The sequence below is a fragment of the Corylus avellana genome, chromosome ca11 (genome assembly GCF_901000735.1).
Source record: "Corylus avellana chromosome ca11, CavTom2PMs-1.0".
Taxonomy (NCBI): Eukaryota; Viridiplantae; Streptophyta; class Magnoliopsida; order Fagales; family Betulaceae; genus Corylus; species Corylus avellana.
The window spans coordinates 19,690,445-19,708,086 of record NC_081551.1 but is presented as its reverse complement, the minus strand read 5'-3'; the positions used below and the strand labels follow the sequence as shown (position 1 = coordinate 19,708,086).

Below are 17,642 nucleotides of genomic sequence, written 5' to 3'. Positions count from 1 at the left end.
AGACGTAAATGAAAATTTTTTATTCTTATTAGTATAACGAAAATTAATTTATTGCTAGGCGAAAACACGTTTACTATTGTATTTTAAGAAATGCTAAACACTCAAACCATTTTTTTTCTAAATTCCCTTTTTTAAATGATTTGAACCGCACAATTGAAGAAAAAAAAACATCAAATCTTAAACTTATTTATTTATGGATTGGTCGAGATCATTCGAGAAAAAGTGAGTTAAGTTGTTTAGCATTTCTCCTATGTTTTTTTATGGGAAACAGTCGAACAAGACACCATCGTACCAATACAATGGACTTGCAACGTATGCTTCTCTAATTTGTCAGAACGAAGAAGATCCAAATTTTTCGTACGATTTTACACGTTAACGTACAAACACCCACACACACACACACTCTCTCTCCTTTTTAAGGAGAATCCAGAAGAGGTAAAGCAGTAAAACCTTGCATTGACCTGAGACAGACAGCTGTCAATACGACATAAGCAGCCGCCCCCCCCACCCCCACACACAAAAAAAAAAAACAAAAAACAAAACAAAAACAAAAAACAAATAAAGAAAAGAAAGAAACAAATGATGTAAAGGTGACACTCGAAGCACTAAAGACAACAAGAAACCTAGATAAGACTCAAGTATCTAGAGACTAGAGATATTTCTCATGGAGCATGCATGTAAAACAATATTTCATGGAGGATGGAAATAAAATGGTTTGACGATTTCTCATGGAGCATATATACCATGCATGTAAAACTTTCACATGGAGATGAATAGGAAACCAAACCAAACTTTTCTGCTTGCAAACTATAGATTTGATTGCAATTTTAACGTAAGCAATAAGCCAAGAGATTTGTAAACGTGAAGACTTGGTAATAATAATCAAAAGCGCATGTCTCGCAGGTTTAAAGCAAAAATAAATTCAGCGGAAAGTTTGCAAGAAATTTCTGATTCGATAATAATTCAATTGATTCTGATATTCAATTGATTCTGATTATATATATATATATATATATATATATATAAAGAGTAAGTAACAATAGTAAAATATGCGTAAATATCGTCTTACGTCATCATCAGAAGTGATAACCTCTAATTTGTGTTATGGGTAAGAATTTATTCATGATTGGGTTAATAGTTGCAATCAAATTAAAAGAGTCGTAGACTAAGTGATCATGCTTTAAAACAAAATTTCATGATTACAAACTAACGATTTTTTTTATCTCCGGGAACAAGATTAGATGTTTCAGTACTTTTTTTGTCCATCTTGAGAGGTGTGGGGCCGAAGACCATAGTTGTTGTGTTTGAGGGACACCATGGATAAGGTTCAGACACCTCACACCTCTATAGCTAGTACTGTTATCTTTCTTTTTGATTCATAAATAATAAAAGTAGTTAGTTTAAAGGGAAATTAATCTGCGTCCAAATAAGGGAAAGTAACCACAAGAAATTTTTATTGTTTCTTAATAGATATGTTAATTAGGAACAGGATGATGACGTGGTCCATATCCTTTTAATAAAATATCCATGCCAGCAGTGAGCTAATAATCTTATAAGATGTCACCCCGAGCCAATCACCTTCTTCATCTTTTCAATTTTTCAACTAAAATATCCTCCAACATCTGTATAGACAATTGGTTCATATATATCGTACGACTTTGACAAAAAGATTGGTGTTTTTTCCTTCTTTCTTCTATTAAATACAAGTAATTTTTCTCTTTCATCCTATCGGGATCGATGTCAATTGTCATTCAATCATCATGTCAAATATCTTGGTTGCCGCTCTGAGGATATTCTTAGATGACATGCAGGGGGGAGGGGGGCGGCGGCTCAAAGTTAGGCAACTAAAGCGAGATATTTCACTCATAAATTTAACACAAAATTAAAGAGTTAAAAACCATTAAATTTGACTCATATAATTATATTAATTATAATTAACTTATTTGGTTTTATATTTATGCATCGACATACGACATAATGATGATTAGCAATGTTTTACATGATCGGTGAACCTAATACGAACTCAATACAAGATTAAAATGTTAGGATTAAAAGATTTGACACATTTAATTGAATATGTCTGATTAGAATTAACATGTATAATCTTATACTTATGCCTTAATACAACACGAACTGAACACACGGAAATGAATTGTCACCCCTAGTTTTAAGGCCCTCAAAGATGAAATGAATATTATTTATTTATTTTTATATATACAAACTTGGGTTTGAAGAGTTTCTAATTTAGTATATGTCCTTTAAATACATACTTTCTTTTTTTTAATGTCATAAAAAATATGGGATAAAAACACGTGCTATTTAAAAGAAGAAAAGTGTTTCTCATATGCTAAGTAACACATATCACTTTTAGAGATTAGACATGTTACTTTTTAGGGTTGTAGACTTGTAGCCACTCCTATAACCCATTTTGTAGTAAAATTTTATCCAAGACCACCTTAAGAAATAAAGGCCTTGTTTGCTAACACATAAAACACTTGCAAAAGATTCAAAATTACTTTCACTTGTATATTACATCAAAACATTTTTTTAACCTAAATAAGAATAACAACTTCTAAAAAACATATCAAACCAACCCAAAATATCTTAAAAAATAGTATTAAAAAACCACTTGAGAAACAAAAATGCCCTAATAAATTGTAATTTATTAATTATTAACAAGAATAACATTAATTTCCTTATAAAGTCAAACTTTACTATACCTTAAATATATTTTGCTACTTCGGTTTTTAATTAAGACATGCAAATAAGAAAGATGAACAACATTTCTCACTTAAAAAAAAAAAAAAAAATTAAATAGGGAAATATATATATATATTGTCATAAATTCTATGAGCTCAGCATGTATCATAGCTCACATAATTCGCTAATAAATTGTTAGAATTAGTTATAATTATGAGCGACGACTTTGTTGCTAAATTGTACCAAAATCAGCCGCCATATTTAGAAGACTTTTAACAACCGGTGCTTCCAGCGTAAAGAGTGGTGCGCTGCCAACCACCGGCACCAATGAGGTGTACAAAGTAATGCTTACTTTATTCTTAATTGTCAATTGTCTTGTCATCGGGAGATTAGATACGTCTATCTATCAATCTATTATCAATCTATTATCAATCTATCACCGATTCCTAAACGTTTAAATAGTAAAAATTGTAAACACTATTTTTCAAAGGCAATTGAATTATATTAATTTACTATCAATCTATCATCTGTTCGTAATGGTCCAAACGGTTGAAATCGCAAACGCTCTTTCTCATAGACAGTTGAATTATACCTTAACATCAGTTTCGCCGCAAACTCTATCTTCGGCTAATAAGATGACATTTTACTACACCATACAAAGGCTGCCATATATTATAGTGATTTTGCATGACAACAAAATGGATTTGTAAGTTTATCCCGGACTTTTCTTGTGAATAAACTAGGTTATTTTTAGGAGAAATTTCATTTTATACCCCTAAACTAGAATGCAATTTGACATATCCTCAAATTTTGAAACCTCTCAATTTAGACCTCTCAACTTTCAATTGCAATCAATTTGAACTCCTTCGTCAATTTTTGCCATTAAAACTTCTTAAAAAACAAAATTATCCTTCAATTTTCTTTTTATTTAAATTTTTTTTTTTTTAAAAAAATTAATTTGAAATTAAGGGTAAATTTAAAATTTTATAAAAAAATCAAGGGTATAAACGTCATTATATCACTTTTAATATTTAAAATTTAACGGAGGGTTCAAATTGATTGTAATTGAAAGTTCAAGGGTCCAAATTGAGAAGTTTCAAAGTTCGAAGGTTAGTCAAATCGCGTGATAGTTTAGAAGTTTAAAGTGAAGTTTCTTTTATGAAGCGTACGCTCATATTTACACTAAATATTCTGAATTCAGTTACATCTTTGATCACTTGTGTCCTTGATATTATTATTTACCCACTAAAACCCCCCGCCCCCTACCCCTAAAAAAAAAAGAAAATGTTCTTGTTTTGAACACATAGACTTGCTGTGACAGAATATATATGAGAAATGCTATATGTTCTCTAAGTGTGTATTTTTTTATATAAAAAAAAAAACAATAAAAATATTCACTTTTAAAAAAAAAAAATATTCATATAAAATCAAAATAACACCTAACATTTTTATTCTTGTGAAAATACCATTAAGGCGGCGGAGAATTTAACGAGAGAAGAAAAGATGATCAACATCAAATGGGCCACATGGAGAGTGTAGTAAAATAAAGTAAGCTAGTAGGCAGGAGTGGTACGTGACATAGGTAGAAGATCGGGGCCGCTGAAATATTTAAAGAAGTCTGTTGGGATGTGCCCTAATTTTTGTATCGCATTTAATTTGGGGATACACGTAACAACTATCTCGGAATGACAACGCATCATTGTGCGCGCACTCACTGTGAGTGGATCGTCCATTCAATTCTTCAAGCCCTATCCCTATCCCTACTGCATGCACTCTTCACTGTTGATTTCATCGCGTCACCACATTTGGGTCCCCCTGCTTTTGTCCTTCAAGGCTACGTCTGGCAAAGACGTAGACTTAGAAAAGTTCATTAAAATTCTAGTAAATTTGATTGATATATATATATATATATATATGAATACTTATTTAAAAAAATAGAAAAATTTGTTTTGTAATAATTTTTTTATTTGTATAATAATAAAAAGTGATTGATGTGATATAAAAAATAAGAATGTTGTGGTTGATTTTAGAAAGAATTTTTTGAGATTTTGAGTCCGGTCCAGTCCGCTCCTTTTGCCGAACACACCCTCCAAATTTAATAGCCCTACAAACTACTCCCGCCATCACCTATAATTTAGGTTGGTGGCTCGACTCGAGTTTTGCTACCTTCGAATAATTTTTTTTCAAAATATTTCATATCCTAATCAACAAATTTGCTTGTTGCATGCATCTGTGCTAAATTACGTTGTTATTTGTGCTTGCTAATTTTTTTTAATTGGGCTTATTTTCAGCATAAATTATATTTGGGTTTTGTTTAGGGTCAAAATTTTGTTTTCAATTGATATCAGAGTCTAGTTCACTCTGTGTGGATTTATTGGCTTGATCGATCGTAGTGGGACATTTATCGAAAGCGCTAGAAAGATACGATTGTTGGAAAAATCTTGATGTCTCTACCTAGAGGTCTAGACCTAAGGTGGGTGATTGCCATAGAAAAGAAAGTAAAAGAGCTTGTTGGGTCTCTTCAGAACGATGGATTTACCTTGCCTCGGCTTAAGAATAAAATTCTAGCTTTAAAGACCTCAAAGAAAAGGTGACTGTCTCCTCTCCTCTGATGAGGACTCATCTAAGATAGTATTTATTTTTTCTACTACCCAAAAAGCTTAGAAAGTTTCTCAAATTTACGAAAGGGAATAACAAGAACACATCATTGGATTTGATTTGATTGAGGTTGACCATAAAAAAAATGAATCTTTAACTATTAAATTGTTTTGATTGATTTCTTGAAACTTGCATGTTTATTAAATTCTCTTAAACATCTTGGTGATAAGTGTGTGTGTTGGGTTTTAATTTTGGCACTTCTACTTCAAAAACCCCATGTCACTAAAAGTAAGCTTAATGTTTTGTCTTGTGTTGGTGTCCTATTAATGTGATAATTGAGTTATTTATATTTTGTTATTTTTATGCTTCTTTATGACCCTAAAATTATTGAGTCACAACACTCGACATGTCTTATACAACATTAATAAAATACTTTTGGATATAAAGGAGGATGAAAAAGTAGTTGTACCATATGAAAATGGGAGAAAACGTAGACGAAGAAGAAGAAAGAAAGACCAGGGATGGAGGAAGCGGGGGACTGCCAGGGCCAGGCCCTCCTCACCCCACCCCCCAAATGACAAAAAAAAAAAAAAAAGAAAAAAGAAAAAAAAGGGAGGTAAAAACAATTTTTTATGGTTAATTTTTTTTTTTTTTGGCTAATTGGCCCGTGCTTATTAAATTTTTTCAGCCATGGTCCCTGCCCATTCTTAAGGCTGGCTTCGTCCCTGAGAAAGACCACAATAAAGGGGTTTTATTATTATTTTTTTTGGCTCTTTAATGTAACGTAAAGATAAAAGTAATTTTGAGTATTTTGTATTTAGTTATTTGTTAATGTTATTATTATTATTTAGGTAGAAAAATAAAAATGTTGTCCAAAAATGTTGTTAAAGGACGGAGGCGGAAGTACTTGTGGGTAGCTCGCTAGTGGTTGATGTTAGAAGGGCAACAGCGGAATAAATTCGAAGCGTCGATTCAATCAGAAGTGGAAAGGCATCATTGATACGCCTTTCGTCTTTTATGGGCACAAGGAGGGCCCAGAATCCCCATCTTTGGACACATTTTGCGTAGGAAATGTGAATTGAGAGAGCGCAGCTCACTACTACAACTCGTGGCCTCTCGATAATTCCATGGTGCTCAACCCTCAAGGCCCTCTCTACGTTCCATCAAATCATTCCCAACTACCTTCAAATGCCTTAATAAAAGAACTAAGTTAACTAACCACGTCAATTAATTAAACACCTTGCTTTTAATAATAAATTCATATCATTTTTTTTTTCTCTTCTTTTTGTACGGCTTCTTCATCCTTGCGAGAGCCGGAGCAGAGCACACAATATTTCTTTACGTTTATCTTAATTTTTTTTTTTTTTTTATTGACAGAGGTGCCCGCGACACATTTGTGGCACTGCATGCATGTCCGCGACATGCACGTGGCACAATGTCAAAAAAGATTATCCATTGATTAGTTTGATAAATATATATTTTTTTTAAAATTAATAAAGTGTTTTATGTGATATAAATGTAAAGTGTCTTTTTTATGGTTTTTTTTTTTTTTTTTTTTTTGTGAATTATTTGTTAATGGTGTAGAAACAAGTGTTTTTAGAATTTTGAAAACAGAAAAATATTTTCACAAAAAAAAAAGTCAATTTAACAAACTAAATTTTGTTTGATACAGAGAAAGTGTACAGCAAGACCAACAATATTACTCGGAGAAACTTCACTAAACTCCTTTAAACTTTTACGCGCTTTGAAATTACCTTTTTAAATTAAGTTCAAAAACTATTAATTTAAAGTATCGAACTTTCAATTTTTTACACTGTTCTCATTCGTAACGATTTTTCGTTAAATATTTTCAAAATTCCCAAAGTACCATTTTTTTATTATAAAAAATACTCTAAATTGAAAGTTTTTAAATTTTAAAAAGGATAATTTCAAAACGAATAAAAAATGAATAGAAGTTTATTTGGGGGGTTTTGTGAAGTTTACCTTCTATTAATTATTTCCTAAGCTCTTCCTTGATTAAAGTCAAACCCCTTTCAAATTTTATATGCCAATGAAAAAATGAAATTAGTTAGACTTCCAATAATTAATCAACAATGTTAACCTTTTTTATTTTTAATATATATATATATATAAAATGGTTTTGATCGCCATCGAATTAGCAAAGCAAGCGAGTGGAGCTGTGGCCTGTGCGTCTCCGACTACTTCATTGTTGCTGTTTTTTGGACATTTTTATCTTTTTAGTTTATCTTTGTTTTCTGTAATGTTGTTGTGGTTATTTTCTGTAACTTGTTTGTGTTTTTAGACTCTTTGTAATTGAAGTGGTTTTTTTCTTTTCAAAAGAAAACCTTTTTTCCACGGTTACTGTGCATCTAAATCTCCATGGCTATTTTGAAAGTCAGTTTAGATGCTTAATAGGAGTATTCGTACTCTCGATGGTAGTATCCATCAGAGGTTTTCTCGGGTTGCATTTGCTGATGACTTCCATCTTCATCTACTGTGGTCTGTTTAGATTGAGTTTATATGTCTAAATTTTTTAGCTTTAAGTGTCTGTCGTGTAACTTTCTTATGCTTTAATGAATTTCGATTTAAAAAAAAAAAAAAAAAAAAAAAAGCGAGTGGAGCGGGGGAGAGGCATGTGGCTTTGAATGACATTAATTGATACTGTACGAAGAAGCTTGGGTGACGGACTGACGGGGAATCGCGACAGTTACACTTAAAAAAGAAGTGTCCTTATAAGATCTTGTACGACGATTACGTAATTAATTTTTTCTAACAAAGAATAATTTGATTCGCAGGATGAATATTACACGCCAAATGCTGTATTGACTTTACGTCTAAGCTACGCTCCCAAATCAGGATTTTTTTTTTTTTTTAATTCACATTTTAATAAATTTAAACCCACCAAGTCTCCGATCCATCTCTATATAATACCTTTGACATAATCTGTGAATTTTTTTTTTTTTTTTAAGGAATCTTTCATATTCATTCATTGAAAAAAGATCAAGAGCATAAAATTTTGATAAATCATAGTTAAAGTTATGAGGTTACAACGTCATAGATACACAACTTAAAAATCTTACAATCATGTCCTATCTATGACTTCAACATCCGTTAACTCATATCCAAACTTCAGTTATAGAACATATTTGCTCTAGACAGGTTCAATCTAATACATAAGTAGCCCATATTTTCAACTTTTATTTTTCCGGCCATGGAAGCAAACACTCACACTGAAAATAATCCTTCTCGACTCAAAGGTTAGGACAAAAACATTCATCCTAAAGATCGCTCAAGAAAGCAGATATAAGGAGAAGTCAAACCCTTATTAAAAAAAAAAAAATCAAACAACTATAACAGCCAGGGCGAGGGAGGCGAAGCGCACTGGTCGGCACATGGCCGACCAGATGGAGCCGTTTTGCGCCGATGGGCAGCTATGGAGCCAGGGAGCATGGTGGGTCAGAGTGTGGTTGAGCGAAACCAATTGAGGAGATTAGATGTAGATTTGGAAAATTATATTTAAATCCCAACTGATTTCAAGGAGGTGAAGAGGCGCAACACGGTGGAGGGCGGACGGAGGCAGTGCACCATGAGCAAAGGGATGGCCAGAGCAACTGGACCGGTTGAAAAAACCATTAAAAAAAAAAAAAAAAAAAAACAGAGAAAAGAAAGGAAAAAACAAGAAGGAGGGGGAGGAAAGAAGATGAGAGTAGGGGGGAGGGGACATAATCTGTGAGTAATTAAGGATATACACATAATGCCCCCTTAATTCCAATCAAAAGCCTACTTAATTAGTTATTAATTGCAATACTAAATCATGGGATCTATGAGGATTAATTACTAGAAGTTAGACCTAAACACATCTTAATTAAAGACTTGAAGAGAGTGAAGGGTGATACCCCATATTGGTTCATGGGTGAGCGAACCACGTCACGGTCAAAGTTTTCTTCTAACCTAATCTATTAATTATTAACATGTGAGAATTAATCACATAATTTTTTAATATACTTGGTTGAAGAAAACTCTTGGGTACATGTTTGCTTAACAAACTGAGTCTCGGAGGATTTTTTTTTTGACTCAATTTGACAGAAAAAAAATTTTATGCCCATGCCATTGCCAGATGCTTTCAGTTGTGATTTCCAATCAATTCCTTCATAACCAAGTGTCAACTTTCGAATTAAAGTGCACGTGTGGCTGATTACAAGAAAAACTACAATGAATTGTCAGAAACTATATAGCAATTCATCGTACTAATAGAATATAAATATGTCTCATTTCTCGAACCAGTTTATTTGTTAATTAATTAAATTGAACCCTCCTGTGTTAATAAATAAAAAATTTATTGATAACCATGCCCAGAAATGAGATCATAAGACACCCCCCCCCGTCCTTCTTTTTTTATTAATTACTCTGTATATTAATTAATTTATGACACAAATCAAGTCCATCCAGTCATCTTCCAGCTGTATCAATAGCTCAGCAAAATTGAGGTTAATTTTTTTGCAGAAAGTTTGTCATTTCATACTTAAAAGAACTACCAATTTCAGAGAAGCTTTATATTGATGAATTTATTTTTTGCATTTAATCCAAACTTTCATTTTTACAACAATATTTGATGTATGGTTTAGGATGTAGGTAGTTCAATAGGTAAGAGAAAATTCGGTTGAATATATTTTTATAAAAATAAATATTAACCATGATTTCCATATGAATTTCTGAAATAGTATTAGAATGAGTTCAAACGTTCCCGACTCCACAGTTCGCCATTCATTCCAATTAAAATATTCCACAGTCAATCATTTTCTATCAACTTAAACCATTAAGATAAATGATGATTTACCAAGAACATATCTTGAGAAAACAAGAAGAAGAAGAAGAAAAAAAGATTATTCATTCGTAGGCTAGTTTAATTTACCGTAAAATAATCTCATAGATAGAGTTATAGGCTCCCATTTCCAACCACATAAAAATATTAGTGCTTGGGCGTTTGGAAGACAATGTTAATTAGCAAAGAAATGGGGTCCTTCAATTGCCTGGTTCTCACGTCTCACAGCCATCAGCCATGGAATGGGGTCCTGATACTTTGACTTACACTTACCTATATACTCAATATATATATATAAAATTAATAATATCTCTAGGTGGGGAACAATAAAATAAAGTTTCTGTTTGTAATGAAGTCCACCAAACCCTAGAGAGTCCTCCTCAATAATTTAGGTGTGGGGGGGGGGGGGGGGGGGGGGGGGTTAGAAGCTAAGAAATGAACAAAAAAAACTTCAGATGTCCAGCTCGTCCTTTCTAAAGTTTTTGAGCTGCAAATCACCACGTAGGGCTGCCTAGTTATGTGTGCAAATTCTATAAAATTTTGGTGGGGTTATTGACACCATTTCAAAGTAACTCTCAATGATGCATTTTTTTCTCTCTTCTTTTTTCACCAGTTTTTGGGCCACAGATAAAACTACAGATCTCTCTCTCACTGTAAAAAAAAAAGAAAAAAAAAAGAAAAAAAAAGAGCAAAACAAAAGTGGAGATAAAATAATTTTAAGGAGTAACTTCATTTTAAACTTTTAAATTACTACGCGATTTGAGAAGTGTTTTTTCAACTTTAAAACTTCTCAATTTGGACCTTTGAACTTTCAATTGCAGTCAATTTAAATCATTCGGTCAGATTTAGGATTTAGCCATTAACTTTCCTGATTTACCCATAAAAGACTAAAATATCCATTATTTTTTTACTATATTTTTTAATTTAGAATTAAGGATAAATTTAAAAGTTTATAAAAAATTTAGGGGTATAAATATCATTGTCTCACTTTTAAAGTTTAAAATCTAATGAACGAGTTCAAATTGATTACAATTGAAAGTTTATGGATTCAAATTCAAAGATTTTGAAGTTTACGAGACTTTTCAAATTGCTTGATAATTTATGGGTTTAAAGTAAAATTACTCCTAATTATAACCATTTTTTTTTGGCTCCGTCATCCAAGAATTTCCAGCAATTTTTGGACGGAAAGTGGGACAAAGGGAGCTACTTCTTCAAAAGACATGTGGGATTGCAAAATTGCATCTTTAAATGTTCAATCTCATTGTGAGTATGATATGCGGGTGGCCATGGCTTGGTAGACTGAGAACTGGAATCAGAAAGGCTTTTGAGATTTGAGGCATATCTGGCTGGACGGAAAGTAATTATTGGAGGTCGGCCACACAATGTCTACTTGTTTCTCCCTGTACACTTTGTGTTGTCATATATGCTTTCTTTTCTTCCCGAGACATCGACAAGACTCCTCTCTTTCCTTCGTTTACGTGCGGTTGACAACGTATTTACTACGTTAATTATTCAATAATTAAGTTTTTACGTTTTATCTTTAACTCATTTGTTATTATATTAATTATTAAATAATTAAATTTTTGCGTTTTATCTTGATACAACTCATTTGGCCGGTGAATTAGATTAGCATTTTTCTAATATTTTAAGAGGATTGTGTAAAAATAATAACTAATGCTGATAGCCTCGAAATGGGTCAACTTTATTTCACATCATCCCATTTCAATACAAGAGTATCTCTTAATTTCTTAATAAATTGAACCATTTTTAGCTATAAAAGGGAATGCAATCTTCAAATAGTCCAAAACCTAAAAATATCCAAAGCATAAAATATTATAAAACTTTATATGAATAAAAAAATGTATCTCCCTCTAATAATAAACATATCAGGAAGCGAATATAGGGTGGTTGAAAAGCCACTGTCACTAAAGGGTGTCCCTCTAACAAAACAAGGGAAGCTTGTGTAACAAAAACCCTTTCTATTTGTTCCTTCACAGTTATGAAAGGTTCAAATGATCCAAACTTGTTGCCGTCCCTAATCTAAATTGCATATATATGTGAAGAACCTTTGATGTATTTCATTCACAAGCTTAGTATATTCTTTCAATCAATTGTACTTAACTTCCCAATTCCGTACTTGGGTTTTTTCTTTTTCTTTTTTTTTAAATCCTTTTGAACATCTTTTCACATCACTGTTACAAGCTCTAACTTGGGGTCGAAGAACCAACCCTTAAAGCAAGCTTGACCCGTAATTTTGCGGGTAAAAATGTGTTGTTTGAGAGAGCGTGGGAGAGAAGGAGAGGGAGTTGAAAGTGTTTTCCTTTGCTTTACCAATGTTTGAACCTTTGATTTTGTGACAGCAAAAACTGCCAAAAACACACAAGGGTTCAAAAGGAAAAGCAGAAAATCATAAGCTACAAACTTACTTTAAATTGGCTCATTATCCAAAAGTTAAAAGACGTGCGAAATTTGAGAAAGAGAGAGAGAGAGAGGCTTTTAAGAGAGTGGACCATGTAACAGGAGCACGCCAGAGAGTCACAAGCGCATGAGAGAGGTAAAAGCTTTCTCTATACAAACACTGGTAAAAACTTGAGGAGCAAGAAACGTAGCTAGCATTTAGCCCTTTACAAGGAAAATTGGAAAAAGGGCTCACATATATATAAAATTCATGAACAAAGACAAAAAAAAAAAAAAAAAGAGGGAAAAAGAAAAAGAAAAAACCCAAAAGAATTTATGCTAAAAATAAAAATAAAAATAAAAAAAGAAAAGAGGGAAAAAGTGCACACACAAAATGGGTTGGTTCGTCAATATTGCCACAATAAAGGCTCAAAGCTACTTGGAATCACACACTCTGCGTCTGTCATTGACATCTGATCCCTAAAATAAGCAGAGTCATCAATGCCGCTGTGATACCACGGGGGAGGATAGACCCACCCATCCACCGAGTCCATGAACACGAAATCGTTGCTCAACTCGGCTGATTCGAAACTCGTCCCCAGACTCGGCAGCTCCACTATCTCGCTCAGCTCCTCCGAGGTCGACGCGTCACACGAGGACGATGAGGATGACGAGAACGACGGCGTTTTGGGAACTTCGAACTCCATCGAAGCGGCTTTGGCAGCGGCGGCTTGGACGTCCCGGGGCGAGTTTGAAGCGGGTCGGGGCAGCGAACCCGCCAGCTCCGGGAAGTTGAGGATCGCCGAGCTACCCTTGATGCTCAGTGCCGCCACGTCGTGGGCCCGGGCCGCCATCTCCGGCGTCGAGAACGTGCCCAGCCAGATCCGATTCTTCTTCCGTGGCTCGCGGATTTCGGATACCCATTTGCCCCATGTCCGCATTCGGACCCCCCGGTAAACCGGGTGCTTGCTGTTGTCTCTGGCCCGTTTCGGCCGTTTCAGCTCTGCCTCCCCAGACTCTTTCGGAGCTGAGCTTGTTAATAATAACCCAGATGAGGATGATGAAGATGGAGAACGTGAGAACGAGTTAGCGCTTGACTCGGTCTCCGAGTTGGGCGGGTCTGCCATTGCTCGTGAAAAAATTAACTCAGTTGGAGAACGTTCCCGGGCTTATAAGCCCCAGATAAAGATTTCTTACTATAAATAGAAAGTTGAAAGAAAGAAAAAAAAAAAAAACACAGGCTTTGGACTTCTCACTCAGTTGCTGCTCAGAAGAGAAAGAGAGAGTTGTAGAGAGACGACTGTTTGTGAGCTTCGAAGTGAGAGAGAGTGAATGAGGAGGAAGTGAAGAGTGATGGGGTGGGTTTTATTAGGGGTGAAGTCTGAAGAGGAGGAGGATCAAGAAGAAGCAAGGACAACGTGCGGCTTTATTTCAATGTGACCCCCACAGTCCCACACGCCTGGCCCATCATCCATCATCATCATCATCCTCATCCATGCATGTACATAACAACATGCATATATATATATACACATACATAATGCGTATTTAAATTTTGCATAAAGGGTGAAAAAGACTTAAAAAGAGAAAGAAAGAAAAGAAAAATGGTGACCCTAGGGGTATCTAAGGAGAATGATCAAAGAGTCGCCCTAGCAATATATCAGTGTCTAAAAGGTCACAACAGGCTGGCAGAGCCGGCTAATGGGAGATTTCCATTGAACAATAAGCTACCCTTCTATTCTCTGTGCCATCTCTATTAATCTTTCCTTCCATTTTCACCCATCTCTTCTCTAACATATATATATATATATTAATTATCACTTTTCTAGTTCCTCACCAACCCCTACACAATGACCCTTTTGCCCTCCTTCCTTAATTTCAGTATTAATTATTTACATCCTATTTACTATTATTGGTATGAATCAGAGTCTTTCTTTGACTGATCAGAAAAGAAGTTACCTTGTTCATGATTCACGACATGGGCCTTTTAATTCATTTGGTCCCAATGAGAGAGAGAGAGAGGGAGGGGATAATGTTTATAATTCTACACCAATGAAGGCAGAAAATAGTATTAGCTAGTACTCTTTACCCAGAAAGTCACATATATATATATATATATATATATTTTATAATTTTTAAAATTATATTTTTATGGTACAATTATGTTCAATTATTTTGTAACCTCGACATGACGGTCCAATCAACTCTTAAATTTTAAATTTATTAGGGTGGGGGTTGAAAATTCATGATGCATAAATGTGCCGGTGATGATATATTACATTACATGATGCATGAGATGAACCCATTGATCGATCTTTTTCCAAGGGTTATTGGAGTCTTGGTTTGAGCCTCCAGCAATGGTACCTTGATGGTACTTAGGTAGCAAGTTAGCAACACATGTGCATCTCAACTGTAATTGACCCTTTCCTTTATGAATTGCAACCACTAATTGAATACGATGTAACCAAACGGGCTTAGGGTTCTCACCAAAATAATATTACATCATTCCATCATGTACCACTGCGTCTTCTCTGCATTATTGATCACTTCTTAATGAATTACAACTACTTAACGGTACAGGAAGTCATGTGTAACATTTGCTCTCTAGGGCTGCCTTAAAAGAAGTTCAAGCAATAATTGATGATGTTTAATACCATCTTGCAACCATTGCTCTCTAGGGTTGACAAATTTGGGCACGACCCGCAAATCTAATACAAACTAATGACTAATCTAATACTCGTATTTCAACGCGACTCAAACCCAACACGTCCTACCAATACGAAATTAATAGATTATAGTTAAAATATTTGACTAGCTCATATAATTAGACGGGTTAAGTTAAGGTCAACCTATATAGTACTTTTATACTCATGCATCGATACGACCCAAACCCAATACACAAATACGAATTACCACCCTTTGATTCTCCTTCAAATTTACAATCTTTACCGCTAATTTTTGTGTAGAAGATTGATTTGGAAAGTGAACTATATATGATCTCAGAACATCAAATTAAGTAGTAGATTTCAATTGGAGTTATTAATGGTTGATATTTTGATTATTCTAAGATATTATATAAGTCAATATTAATTAGAAGATTGATTTAAGCTAAGGGAAGTGAAATTTGTACGTTTGTGGCACGGATCTTGATTCTAGATGAGTGGACGCATAATGTAATTAATTGAAAACACAGTATAAACACATCAGAAAAGCATTCTAGTGTGGACAGATGCCTAAATGATTTCAATATTTCTAGGACGAATCAAATGTCATTCTTACTTATACTTGCCCTTTTTCTATGTCCTTTCTTTATAATACGTACAGACAAGCTTGTCTCAAAGCTTTATTCAAAAGGTCCCTTCACATTTAATCTAAATGACCCCAAAATTAACTTTGATTTTTTTTTTTTCACCAAGATTATATATATATACTACTCTCGACTTAATTTGGCCTTCCAAAGCAATGGCATTGGCTTAACTTGTTCTCTCTAATATGTCCTTCAAAATCTGAAAATGTCTCAATAATAAGTTAAAATATTAATTTACCTTATCTACTGCGAGCTGTTGAAAACAAGTTCTCATCTGTTATTATTGTAATTTTATTTTATTTATAATTTGACCCACTTCCTGCAATTTGGAAATTTTGGGTACCGGGGAGGTGAACCTTGATTTTGACGGGCCACACATTTTTGTCAAGGGGGCTTGATAAACGGCTAAAATATTTGCAACATTTTGCTCGTGCATGACAGGAGTGATGATCATTGATCAGCTATATAGTGAAGAAAGAAAATGCATTTATTGTATTTCATTCTATTTAAAGAGAGTTTACAAGAGTGTATGATAAATACACAAGGTGAAAGTTAAAGATAACATTTCTTACTATTTGTAGTCACGATTGATAGCAATGGTAGAAGTTCCAAAATTATAGAGAACCGAATGATTTGATTGAAACCCAATGTGTGCTATGTTAGGGATGGAGAAGGAAGTGGCAGAGGACATTGTGGCTATATGCTTGATTTAGCCATTGAGATATTTGGTTGGCGTGTGAACCCTGGGCTCTGATACCATAAAAAAACAAAATATAGTAACTTTGAATTTTGGCAGAATGATGTATATGTTGTATTTCATTCTATTTAAACACATTACAAAGTACATGATAAGTAAACAAGGAAAATGATAAGGGCCCATTTGGTTTTTGTTCTTTTAGAAACTAATATCTACATAGGACGAAGAGAGCACTAAAAGAACACATAACATTTCTCAATAAACGAAGAGCAAAAAGATAACGGTAGTGTTGGTAAACCCTTTTAGTGCGAGTTTTTTTTATTTGAATAGTAACAGGAAGTGATTGATGCAATGTAAAAGTGAAAAAAGACATTGACTTTTGTGAGAGAAAAATGAAAAAAAAGCTGTTTTGAAAATATATTTGATATTTTTGTGGGAGAAGTTGAAAAAAGAGAAGGGGAAAGAGGAGGGAATTGCCAAACCCGTTACTCAAACTACTTATAGTCACAGTCGCGATAGTAACGGTAAAATCTTCAAAATGCTCATGATAAGGTACAAATTCTAGAAGTTATTGATCACTCAAAAAACAGTAATGTTAATCAAATTATAATTTTAAAAGGCACATCTATTTTAAAGGAATGCAAGAAAAACAAGAGAATGACATCCTCATGATTACTCTTCATCTCTATTTATCATATGCAAGAATATCCTTAAAAGCCACATGAATTCATTGGAATTGATAGACTTCGGAGAGATTGAGGAGATTAGCAAGGAGCAGTGGTATTGTTGTTGTCAATTTCTAATTACGTTGTTGGAGTGATGATAGAGAGAATATGGGCGTGTTGCACGCCCGTGTTTTTTAATATTTTTTAATATTAAAATAATATATTTTAATATTATAATTAAAAAATATACATGAAAAAATATTAAAAAACATGGGCGTGCATCACGCCCATGTTCTCTCCATCACTACTCTTACGTTGTTGATGTGCAGATTGCTGATGTGGAGCGAAGGTGTTATTATCGATGGTGGCGATTGAATAGATACATGATTAACATAATAAATTTCATGCAAATAGTGGGTACGTACAGAGATTGAGTTAATCAAAATTTGAGTAATC

At 33.8% G+C, this 17,642-nt stretch overlaps 1 protein-coding gene across 1 annotated transcript; it reads right to left on the bottom strand.

The window, feature by feature from the left end:
* Positions 1-12,899: 12,899 nt before the first annotated feature.
* On the bottom strand, positions 12,900-13,899 carry LOC132165731 (ethylene-responsive transcription factor TINY). The gene has a single exon (XM_059576407.1). It carries the CDS (start codon positions 13,642-13,644, stop codon positions 12,925-12,927), a length of 720 nt encoding a protein of 239 aa, XP_059432390.1. The 5' UTR covers positions 13,645-13,899; the 3' UTR covers positions 12,900-12,924.
* Positions 13,900-17,642: the final 3,743 nt, after the last annotated feature.

Coding starts and splice junctions, on each gene's coding strand:
- LOC132165731 (XM_059576407.1), bottom strand. CDS start 13,644: ATGGCAGACCCGCCCAACTCGGAGACCGAGTCAAGCGCTAACTCGTTC.